The 12,576-nt window shown below is 42.1% G+C and overlaps 1 protein-coding gene across 1 annotated transcript in view; it reads left to right on the forward strand.

Moving 5' to 3' along the window:
• The first annotated feature begins 488 nt into the window (after window positions 1–488).
• LOC115475076 (fibroin heavy chain-like) overlaps window positions 489–12,576 on the forward strand; it is a 223,143-nt gene continuing 211,055 nt past the window's right edge. Inside the window, exons 1-4 of the mRNA XM_030210816.1 lie at window positions 489–557; window positions 2,460–2,637; window positions 2,817–2,876; window positions 4,842–4,904. Of these exons, the coding sequence (XP_030066676.1) occupies window positions 489–557; window positions 2,460–2,637; window positions 2,817–2,876; window positions 4,842–4,904 (370 nt within the window). The remainder of the gene's footprint in view (window positions 558–2,459; window positions 2,638–2,816; window positions 2,877–4,841; window positions 4,905–12,576) is intronic.

Consider the following 12,576-nt stretch of genomic DNA (forward strand, 5'->3'; position numbering starts at 1 on the left):
GCTGTAGTCACACCACTCCTCAAAAAACCATCACTAGACCCTACCTGTCCCTCCAACTACCACCCCATCTCCCTCCTACCCTTCCTCTCCAAGATACTTCACAGCCACTGCCTTGATTTTCTCTCCTCTAATGCTGCTTCAATCCGGTTTTTGCCCTCTACACTCGACTGAAACGGCACTCACTAAAGTCTGTAATCAGAAGTTGATTAAGAAGATTCTTCTTCTCTTCTGCTTTGCCGAGTGAGTCCCGACTAGTGGCGTGGCCTGTGTACGGCAGGGGTGGATGAGGAGTGCACTAGCCAGTGCAGGAAAGGTCAGGGCAGGGGCAGAAGCTTAGGCAGTGAGTCAGGCAGTCAGCTGGGGGCCTCAGTGCCTGGGATGGAGGAGTGAGCCAGCCGGAGGAGGACATGAGACACGAGACGGTTAGGCTACTCACTTGCCGCAACCGCAAGGCAGGGTGCTGCAGGGGGAGGAGGCGTCATCTCGTGATGTCGAGTGTGGAGGAGCCGCTGGCCAGGCTGGAAGGAGACGAGCAGCGCCGCAGAGGTGTAAAGCGCGTACACCGCCGCGTGCAGTGTTACGGCGGGAACTGGAAGTGGGAAGGCCGTCGAACAGCTGGGTAGGCCGCGGGAGCCGGCGCCCTCCTGCGGTGAGAGAGGAGAATTGCTGGATGTGGATGGAGGAGGGAAGGGCAGAGAGGACCAAGGATGGACTTGGATGGGATGGCAGGGCCCATGGAGAGGAGAAATTGCTGGAAATGGAGGGGAGGGGAGAGAGGAGAATTGCTGGATGTGGATGGAGGAGGGAAGGGCAGAGAGGACCAAGGATGGACTTGGATGGGATGGCAGGGCCCATGGAGAGGAGAAATTGCTGGAAATGGAGGGGAGGGGAGAGAGGAGAATTGCTGGATGTGGATGGAGGAGGGAAGGGCAGAGAGGGCCAAGGATGGACTTGGATGGGATGGCAGTGCTCAGGGAGAGGAGAAATTGCTGGAAATGGAGGAGAGGGGAGAATTGCTGGATGTGGATGGAGGAGGGAAGGGCAGAGAGGCAGCACAGACCCCTGGGGAACCCCACCAACTACCCTTCTCCATTGAGAATACTGACCATTTAACCCTACTCTCTGTTTTCTATCTTTTAACCAGTTTTTAATCCACAATAGAATACTACCTCCTATCCCATGACTCTCCAATTTCCTCTGGAGTCTTTAATGAGGTACTTTGTCAAACGCCTTCTGAAAATCCAGATACACAATATCAACCGGCTCACCTTTATCCACATGTTTGTTCACCCCTTCAAAGAAATGTAGTAGAAATACTCTTTTCAGTATTTGCGAATTTAACCAGTCCTAAACCACACAAAGTCTCCACTACTGTAGAGCCATTGGCTTTCAACCTGGCTGATTGATTTGCCACTAAGAATAAAACTTCAGAATTTTGTCCCCCCTCCCTCCCCTAAAAAAATTATGGATAATCAATGCTACCTCCAAGTTAATATTGATCCTGGTATGACACAGGCTATACCTGATTTACGTGCTGAAGACATGATTTCCTCAGATTTTCCTCCTACTCTTCAAACCTTACTACCAGGACTAGGAGTAGCCTACTACTACTACTACTTAACATTTCTAAAGCGCTACTAGGGTTACGCAGCGCTGTACAATTTAACATGGAAGGACAGTCCCTGCTCAAGGAGCTTACAATCTAAAAGACAGGTGTACAATCTAGAGACAAGTGTACAATCTAAAAGACAAGTGTAGAGTCGATCTGATAGGGCTTACTATGTTTCTCGAAAGGTTAGGTGCCGAAAGCAGCATTGAAGAGGTGAGTTTTAAGCAGAGTTTTGAAGATGGGTAGGGAGGGGGCTTGGCGTAGGGGTTGAAGAAGATTGTTCCAGGCATAGGGTGAGGCAAGGCAGAATGAGCGGAGCCTGGAGTTGGCAGTGGTGGAGAAGGGTACGGAGAGGAGGGATTTGGAGGAGTGGACTTTGATCCTGGGGAACTGAGTTTGATTCCCACTGCAGCTCCTTGTGACTCTGGGTAAGTCACTTAACCCTCCATTGCCCCTGGTACAAAATAAGTACCTGAATATATGTAACCCGCTTTGAATGTAGTTGCAAAAACCTAAGAAAGGTGGTATATCAAGTCCCATTTCCCCTTCCCCTTTATCGCTTATCTCTTTACATCAAATTATTCTTTCGACCAGGCCAACAACTTGTGTCTTGGATCCTGTTCCCTCCAAGTGGATACTGTCTATAGTTAATGCTATCTATTAAGTAGGGTGCCTTTATGAGGTGTTCTTCAAGGTCAGCAGAACAATTAGCCATACATAACCTCAACTCCCCTTTTTGGAGTTGACTTTTATTTTAAACTATTATATAGGACTGAGGGGACATTGCCCTGTAGAAGCAGAGTGAGAAATTCTGCACATATAAAGAAAAGCTTTTCAGATTTCTTTACAGTTTCTGAAGAAATACTCCTTATATCAGCACCATCAGTTAACATTACCCAGTTACGTGGCTTATTACCCTGCTATCCATGGAAAACATCCCTTATATGTGAACAACTTTGTTTTTGCCTGTCCAGGTTATGGCAATGGAGTTGGTGTTGGCAGTTACCCAAGCACTGGAGTTCAGCAAGGTAAAATTTATACATTCTGGAGTGTTTAAAATATTTTTCCTTGGATCTTATTCATAATTGATTTTCCTTCTTCTGTGCCTATGGAAAAAAACATCTTTATTGAAAAACGTTAATAAATATGGAGAGTCTGGAACAGTTCTTGCCTGTATGCAATTTCTAACATGCTTTCATCTTCATAGGTTATCCTGCTGGGACAGGTGTTTATCCTGGTGCTGGTCTTCAGCCTGGATATGGAATTGGTAAGGACTGATACTGACTCATTTTGTAAGATAAATGCTTCAAAGGATACAGTACATAAAGGAGACAATATATTTTCAACTTGGTCTGTAAACAAAGAAATTAGAGGGCAACCAACACCAGGGCTTTCAGTTTCAGCCGAAAATGAATCTGTGGTCGAACTTCCCAATTCGGCTTCAACTGGAACTGAATCTGAAACCAAAACAGTCAGGCCAGCATCCCCCCAGTAGAAAACCTATCCCCCAGGGCTGCCCAACAACTCTGCTCTCCCTCCACCCTTAGGCGCTCTCCAGGCCTACCTTTGAAGCCCTGGTGGTCTATTGGCCTCTTTGGGGTAGGAGCGATTCTGAGACACTCCTGCCCCTGCTGGCTTTGCAATAAAATTAGCTGCTGCGATCTGACTCGGCCCAAACTCCACTTCTGTGAACTCCTAGGCTTATTACATGTAAAGTTACTGTCTTCACAAGTAAATTGTTTGCACATACGTTTATGTGTATATAGGCTAGGCAAGTTTACCAATGCCTTTTTCTGCATGTAAAACATGTTTTTTACAAGCAGAAATGGCTTATAAATGGAAAAAATGTGTGTATGTCTTACCCAAGTAAATAGCTATGTACCTGGGTAAGTTACTATTTGAAAATTGCTTTCTATATAGTTGAGATCCCAACAGTTTAATATTCAATTAACTTTATCAACTTATTCCTGCCTAAAACCACCTGCTGTAATTCTTTTCACCTTACGGCCTTGTTGTCTTAACTTAATGACTCTAATTTGTTTTTGATGTGTGTTCTGTCTGTCCTAACTAGACTGTAAGCTCCAAGGAGTAGGGACTGTTCATTATGGGGGTAATTTTTAAAAACTTTTTCCAAATATAAACCCCATTTTGCACACAGAAAAAGCCTTTTATAAAGTTGTGTGGCTGCATATGCACATAAACAGGGCTGCTTTAACCACTTGTGGGACCCTGGGCAAATTTTTATGGATGGGGACCTTTTAATTTTTTTCCATATTGTCCCTTCCCCTTATGCACCCAGGAAATGCTGAATCACCTCCCATGACACAATCATCTGTAAATGTTTTGCTTTGTCAAATGTCTCAAGAAACAGAAGCACCCAATTTATTTATTTATTTGTTACATTTGTACCCCACATTTCCCCACCTATTTGTAGGCTCAATGTGACTTACATAGTACCGGAGGGGTGTTTGCCGACTCCGGTGTGAACAAATACAATATGGTTTGTGGTAAGATAAAGTCCATGTGGCAGAAGTCACATTAGGGATCATAGAGCGGAAGAGTAGTGTTATGTTCATTATGTGCTTTGATTTTCTTGTATAGCCGAGATCAGGCATTTAAGTTGGATCGGTGGGGTATGCCTTTTTTAACTGGGTGGTTTTTAGTATTTTCCTGACGTGTAGGTAGTTGTGCATCTTTTTCAAAGCACTTGGTAGCTCGTTCCACAGTTTTGTGCTTATGTAAGAAAAACTGGATGCGTAGGTAGATTTGTATTTAAGTCCTTTACAGCTTGGGTAGTGTAGATTTAAAGATGATAAACAGCCTGGACAAATATACTGTGAAACGTTGGCACTCACTATCTGCTGCTGCACCCATATTATTCCTATGGAAAAAGTAACAAGATAGCCTGTTAGTGTGCGCTAATATTTAGTAAACAGAGCCCTAAGTCTTGAGTCTATACAGGATAGAACTGATACATGGCCTTTGGCCCAAAGACTATCACTGCAGTGACTACAGTAAGGAACAGACTAAGTTGAAAGAAGATTGACAGGTCAAAAAATTACATTATTTAGTATGCAAGAGCATGTAAATTTATATAAATACATCACAGAATTTCAGAAAATTTGCTACAGATTTTTTTTTTATTTCATGCCACAAAATCTACCCTTCAGCTGCCACAGGAAAGTGTTGGCTATTGTTTGCAGTAATCAATCATGTATGCACTTTCATGCAGGTACAGGGGCAGGCACAGGACTGCCAGCTGGACTGGGGCTAGTTGTGAAGCCTGGCAAAGCAGGTAATGACACATTTTTTTCTGTTCTCAGTTTATACATACATAGGTCAATATTCAAAAGCATTTATCTGGATATCAGCACCTGCTATCGGAGTATGTGCTACTAACCTGGATATTCAGAGGTACTCTACAGATACATTAGTGTCACTGAATATCCTTACAAATTGCAGATAGTGCTAGGTCAGAGTGTGGGTGGTCCTGGAACTTATCTAGATAACAACAATATTCAGTGCCACTATCTGGATAATTGCTGCACCGAATATCCAGATAATGTGTTAGGTGCTGAAACTTCTCCAGATAGCATTAATATTCAGACAGTATTCAATGCAGGATAAACTAGAACAGCAGAAAAGCTGAGGAGTAGCTTAATGGTTAGCACAATGAGCTGAAAACTGGGGGATCCAAGTTTGATTTTCACTGTGGCTCCTTCTGATTCTGGGCAAGTCACTTAACCCTCCATTGCCCACCGGGGACAGAGAAAGTACCTGCATATAATATATAAACTGCTTTGGTTGTACTACAAAAAGTTAGTATATCAAAACAATCTACCCTATCACCACAGCTTTGACTAAACTGACTGCTTGTATAACAGCAACTCAGAAATGGGCAAAAAAAACAAAACAAAAAACATCAACAACAAACTTTGCTTGAACCCAAGAAAAACAAAGGTTCTGTGGGCTCTTAACGCCAGTGGATAGGTACTTGACTTCAAAATACCATTTGGGAGGTATGAACTCCCCCTAAAATCAAAGGTCAAGAATCTTGGGATACTGCTAAACTCATAACTTGGTTTGATCCTCCATATTCAATCAACCTTTAATAACTCTTTCAAACACCCTCAGCAATTACAAAATCTCTCTATTTATATTGTAAAATGAGTCTGACTACAGTGGTCCATGCTGTAATAATGTCATGACTGGTCTATTTTAATGCCCTGTACATTGGTCAAATCAAACATTTGCACTAGCTCCAACTAATTCAGAATACTGCAGCACAACTGATAGAGGGCTGCAAGTGGCATGACCATATTTATTTATTTTCTGCATTTGTACCCCACATTTTACAATAGTGAATCAGTTCAATGTGGCTTACAAGTTACTTTGGTTGTACACATACATCAGTTATTCATTCTGCGGTGTCCTTATGGGTTGGCGCTTGTCTTGATCAGTTTCTGTTTGAGATACGGTACCATCGTGTATTGTTATCAGTCAGTTTGATTATGAGGGTTCATCAGAAAAAGACTGTATGAAGAAGTGGGCTTTCGTGTGTTTTCTGAATGCCAAGTAATTGTTTATGCATTTGAGGGCTTTTGGAAGTGTGTTTCATATCTTGGAACAGATGTATATGAAGTTGGTTGAATACAAAGATTTGTATACTATTTCTTGACATTTGGGAAAGTGAAGGGTTCTAGCGCCTTTGATTGCATTGCATATAGGTAGTTCTACTAGGTTTGTCAAGTATTCTAGACCAAAGATTATTCTGTAGGCAAGTGAGCATATCTTGAAGGATATCCATGCTTTAACTGAGATCCAGTGTAGGTTTTTGGAGTAGTGGTCATGCATTTTCAAAGCATTTTTGTCCAAATATTAGTCTTGCTGCTGTGTTTTGTGCAGTTTGTAGTTTTTTTTAGTGATTGTTCCTTGCATCCGGCGTAGATTCCGTTGCAGTAGTCAACATGGGCGAGAACCATGGATTGTACTACTGTGCAGAATACATCTTTTGGGAAGTAGATTTTAATGCGCTTCAGTTTCTACATGGTGTGGAACATTTTCTTTGTAGTGTTTGATATTTGTATGTCAAGTGTCAGGTTGCAGTCTATGGTGATTCCCAGGATTTTTAGATTGTCAGATATGGGGAGGGAGGTGCCCAAGACGGAGATGTCGGGGAATTGGGTGGTGTTGTGGGGTGATGTGATTATCAGGCATTATGTTTTGTCTTTGTTCAGTTTGAGTTTGAATGTTGAAGCCCAGGATTCCATTATATTTATGCCTTCTGTAATCCTAGTTGTGATTTTGTGCAGATTCTTTTTAAAAGGGATTTAGATTGATACGTCATCAGCATATATGAGTGGGCTGAATCCTTGTTTAGATAGTGTTCAGGCAAAGGGGGGGGGGGGCATCATTAAGTTGAATAATATTGGTGAGAGTGGCGAGTCCTGTGGGACTCTGTATACAGCTTTCCATATATGGGAAAGGGCGGAGTTCATCTTTACTTGGTAGGATCTGGTGGTTAGGAAACCTAATATCCATTTGAGCATCCTCCCTCCTATGCCAATTTTGTTAAAAACTATACTGTCTACCAGTACTTTTGATCTTCAAGGTCCTCAGACAAAATGGGCCACAGTACAAGGGGGTCTTTTTCTAAATGTGCTAGAAATCAGCTGGTACTCAATGCTGAGACACCCATTATATTCCTATAGGTGTCTCAGCGTTTAGCGCCAGCTGAGTTTTAGTGAGAGCTAAAAACGCTAGCGCACCTTAGTAAAAGAACCCCTAAGTTAGCTCACTATACACCTTTGATGTCTGTAAGGTCCTCTCCAGGAGCATTACTATTTGTTCCCTCATAAAAAGAAATTGCACAATGTGATACCCATCAGCAAGACTTTTCAGGAGTAGTCCTCACCATTGGAAATCACTCCCAGAGAGTCTTTAGGAAGCAGGTGAAAGCTTACCTTAAGCTACGACTGAAAAAGGTGTGGGCAAAATCCTAAATAAATAAATAAACTCTTTCCCAACCTTTAATACATGTGGCAACTGACTATCCATTCACTCTGCGCCTGGACTAGCTTACTGCACACCCTGTAACTTACACCGGTACCTCATAACTTATTTAACTTTACATATAATTTGCCTTCAGTTAGGCCACCTATCTATTTATCTCGATGGCTTTGTACTAGGGATGGGCTGTCAATTGTAAAAAGATAGGGAATGTCAACAACATATCCTGTATTGTTGTATGTTGTTAGCAAACAAACACAAGCAGAAAAAAAACACATTCTGTGTTTTTTTCTTTTGTTCATAATAGTACACACTCTGTGCACTTAAGACTAAATTCTATAAATTTGGGCACCAAAAAAATGAGCTCTAAGTACTATTCTATAAACAGCGCTCAAAGTTAGGTGCCATTTATAGAATAGCACTTAGTACTGGGACTTAGCACGACAATTTACATCAGCTGAAACCTGGTGTAAATCGTCATGCTTAAATTAAGCACGGATCTGCCTTATTCTATGTGTGCACAAATTTTAGGAACTCTCTTGACCCTGCCCATGGCTTTTTGGATCCACACATAAAATTTATGCGTACATCTTGATAGAATACTGACTAAAAAGATGCATGCATAAATTCAAATCGGTGCCAATTAGCATCAATAATTGATTGATTGTTAGCACCCAATTATTGGTGCGAATTGGCTCATTGTTCCATTACATTGCATGCGCAAATTGGGCGCACACCCAAATTTGCACACAATTTTGAGCACCATATATAGAATTAAAGGATATTGCATACTTTTTCCTGATAGTGCTTGCATGTGCATACTATCGGCACAAATGTGAGCCATCATGCATGTTGTACACTGTTTTCAAATAGTGTGCTCTCTTTGCAAAGAGTGTATATTCAATGACATTGCTCCAGAAAGGAAAATGAAGTCTAGCCAAAACAAAACAAAAGAAATAATGCTGCACAAAATGAAATAAAAAGTTTTGTACTACTAATCTTGTCCCACCTATATTTCAACTACACTTTCCCCCTCAGCTACCTGTTAAGACATTTCATTGTTTTGTACGAATAGTATCATATCTGTTACTTGAGTTTTTGTTATTTGTGCCTATTAAGATGTGTCATTTATATTGTGCTGACATTGTACACATCATATCTATGTTATATGAAAGTTCTTCCATGCTAGCTATTACGATATCATTCATATTCTGTTGACATTATTCTACAGTGCTATTAAATATTTATAGTTCTGCTATTGTATTGTGTTAGTCCTGTTACTAGGATTCAGTTCTCCATCTCCATTCTTACCTCATTGATTGTGGATATATTTATAGCTGGTCATTTTACTATTGTTATGCTGTTAACAGAATTGAAGTTTTATGTCAAGTTGTACTTGCTGTAAACCACCTAGGTTGAATCTCTTCATAAAGTTGTAATAAATCCCCAATAAATAAACAAATAAATAAAATAAAACAGCCTTATCAGTCCAACATCCCTGGCATGTAGCACCATGAAGTATTCTCAGAAGGTTTGTGATAAATTTTTACAGTTTGTTTTATAAAGGGCCCAACTGCCACTAGCGTTAGCCCCAAACATGTGATTTAACTGGCCAGGAGCTGTTTCTGGCTAATTAAATCACTTTGAATATTGACCCCAAAATCTCTAATTCAGAGACCAGTCAACAACAGCCCATGAGCCAGACCCAGATATCCAGCACCAAAATTTTTGGTTGCCCAGTGTCAACTTTAGCAGGTACTTAACTTAGGGACCTTTTTACTAATTTGCGGTAAAAGAGAGCCTGTGCTAGCATCAGCGCATGTTTTTGATATGAACTGATGCCCCCTTTTACCGCAACGGGTAAAAAGGCTGTCCGTTTTTGATGAAAAGAAATGGCCTTGCAGTAAGTAAACACTTACTGTATGGCTATTTTGGTGGGGAGCCCTTACCGCCACCCATTGAGATGGCGGTAGGGGCTCCTGTGCTAACTCGGTGGTAACCGGACAGCATGATTACCACCAGTTAAGTTTTGGCACTTGTAAAGGGGTCCGCTTCCTCCACTCTGGGTTGGAGCCGGCAGCCCTGTTAGGCTCACAGGTTTCCAGCAAAGAACCAGATTGCCATATAAGTACATAAGTACATAAGTAGTGCCATACTGGGAAAGACCAAAGGTCCATCTAGCCCAGCATCCTGTCACCGACAGTGGCCAATCCAGGTCAAGGGCACCTGGCACGCTCCCCAAACGTAAAAACATTCCAGACAAGTTATACCTAAATGCGGAATTTTTCCAAGTCCATTTAATAGCGGTCTATGGACTTGTCCTTTAGGAATCTATCTAACCCCTTTTTAAACTCCGTCAAGCTAACCGCCCGTACCACGTTCTCCGGCAACGAATTCCAGAGTCTAATTACACGTTGGGTGAAGAAAACTTTTCTCCGATTCGTTTTAAATTTACCACACTGTAGCTTCAACTCATGCCCTCTAGTCCTAGTATTTTTGGATAGCGTGAACAGTCGCTTCACATCCACCCGATCCATTCCACTCATTATTTTATACACTTCTATCATATCTCCCCTCAGCCGTCTCTTCTCCAAGCTGAAAAGCCCTAGCCTTCTCAGCCTCTCTTCATAGGAAAGTCGTCCCATCCCCACTATCATTTTCGTCGCCCTTCGCTGTACCTTTTCCAATTCTACTATATCTTTTTTGAGATACGGAGACCAGTACTGAACACAATACTCCAGGTGCGGTCGCACCATGGAGCGATACAACGGCATTATAACATCCGCACACCTGGACTCCATACCCTTCCTAATAACACCCAACATTCTATTCGCTTTCCTAGCCGCAGCAGCACACTGGGCAGAAGGTTTCAGCGTATCATCGACGACGACACCCAGATCCCTTTCTTGATCCGTAACTCCTAACGCGGAACCTTGCAAGACGTAGCTATAATTCGGGTTCCTCTTACCCACATGCATCACTTTGCACTTGTCAACATTGAACTTCATCTGCCACTTGCACGCCCATTCTCCCAGTCTCGCAAGGTCCTCCTGTAATCGTTCACATTCCTCCTGCGACTTGACGACCCTGAATAATTTTGTGTCATCGGCGAATTTAATTACCTCACTAGTTATTCCCATCTCTAGGTCATTTATAAATACATTAAAAAGCAACGGACCCAGCACAGACCCCTGCGGGACCCCACTAACTACCCTCCTCCACTGAGAATACTGGCCACGCAATCCTACTCTCTGCTTCCTATCTTTCAACCAGTTCTTAATCCATAATAATACCCTACCTCCGATTCCATGACTCTGCAATTTCTTCAGGAGTCTTTCATGCGGCACTTTGTCAAACGCCTTCTGAAAATCCAGATATACAATATCAACCGGCTCCCCATTGTCCACATGTTTGCTTACCCCCTCAAAAAAATGCATTAGATTGGTGAGGCAAGACTTCCCTTCACTAAATCCGTGCTGACTTTGTCTCATCAGTCCATGTTTTTGTATATGCTCTGCAATTTTATTCTTAATAATAGCCTCCACCATCTTGCCCGGCACCGACGTCAGACTCACCGGTCTATAATTTCCCGGATCTCCTCTGGAACCCTTCTTAAAAATCGGAGTAACATTGGCTACCCTCCAGTCTTCCGGTACTACACTCGATTTTAGGGACAGATTGCATATTTCTAACAGTAGCTCCGCAAGTTCATTTTTTAGTTCTATTAATACTCTGGGATGAATACCATCAGGTCCCGGTGATTTACTACTCTTCAGCTTGCTGAACTGACCCATTACATCCTCCAAGGTTACAGAGAATTTGTTTAGTTTCTCCGACTCCCCCGCTTCAAATATTCTTTCCGGCACCGGTGTCCCCCCCAAATCCTCCTCGGTGAAGACCGAAGCAAAGAATTCATTTAATTTCTCTGCTACGGCTTTGTCCTCCTTGATCGCCCCTTTAACACCATTTTCGTCCAGCGGCCCGACCGACTCTTTGGCTGGTTTCCTGCTTTTAATATATCTAAAAAAATTTTTACTATGTATTTTTGCTTCCAACGCTAATTTCTTCTCAAAGTCCTTTTTTGCCCTCCTTATCTCCGCTTTGCATTTGGCTTGGCATTCCTTATGATCTATCCTGTTACTTTCAGTTGGTTCTCTTCTCCACTTTCTGAAGGATTGTTTTTTGGCTCTAATGATTTCCTTTATCTTACTGTTTAGCCACGCCGGCTGACGTTTAGTCTTTTTTCCCTTTTTTCTAATACGTGGAATATATTTGTCCTGAACCTCCAGGATGGTGTTTTTAAACAGCATCCACGCCTGATGCAAGTTTTTTACTCTGCGAGCTGCTCCTTTCAGTCTTTTTTTCACCATTTTTCTCATTTTGTCGTAGTCACCTTTTCTATAGTTAAACGCTAGCGTACTTGATTTCCTAGTTTCACTTCCTTCAATGCCAATATCAAAACCGATCATATTATGATCACTGTTATCAAGCGGCCCTCGTATCGTTACCCCCTGCACTAGATCATGAGCACCACTAAGGACTAAGTCTAGTATTTTTCCTTCTCTTGTCGGCTCCTGAACTAGCTGTTCCATGAAGCTGTCCTTGATTTCATCAAGAAATCTTATGTCCCTTGCGTGTACAGATGTTACATTAACCCAGTCTATATGCGGGTAATTGAAATCCCCCATTATTATTGTGTTGCCCAGTTTGTTTGCGTTTCCTTTAACATTTCCGCATCCGTCTGTTCGTCCTGGCCAGGCGGACGGTAGTACACTCCTATCACTATCCTTTTCCCCTTTGCACATGGAATTTCAATCCACAGTGATTCCAAGGAGTGTTTTGTATCCTGCAGAATTTTCAATCTATTTGATTCAAGGCTCTCGTTAATATACAATGCTACCCCTCCACCAATCCGATTCACCCTATCACTACGATATAATTTGTACCCCGGTATGACA

Source organism: Microcaecilia unicolor, chromosome 7, assembly GCF_901765095.1.
Source record: "Microcaecilia unicolor chromosome 7, aMicUni1.1, whole genome shotgun sequence".
NCBI lineage: Eukaryota > Metazoa > Chordata > Amphibia > Gymnophiona > Siphonopidae > Microcaecilia > Microcaecilia unicolor.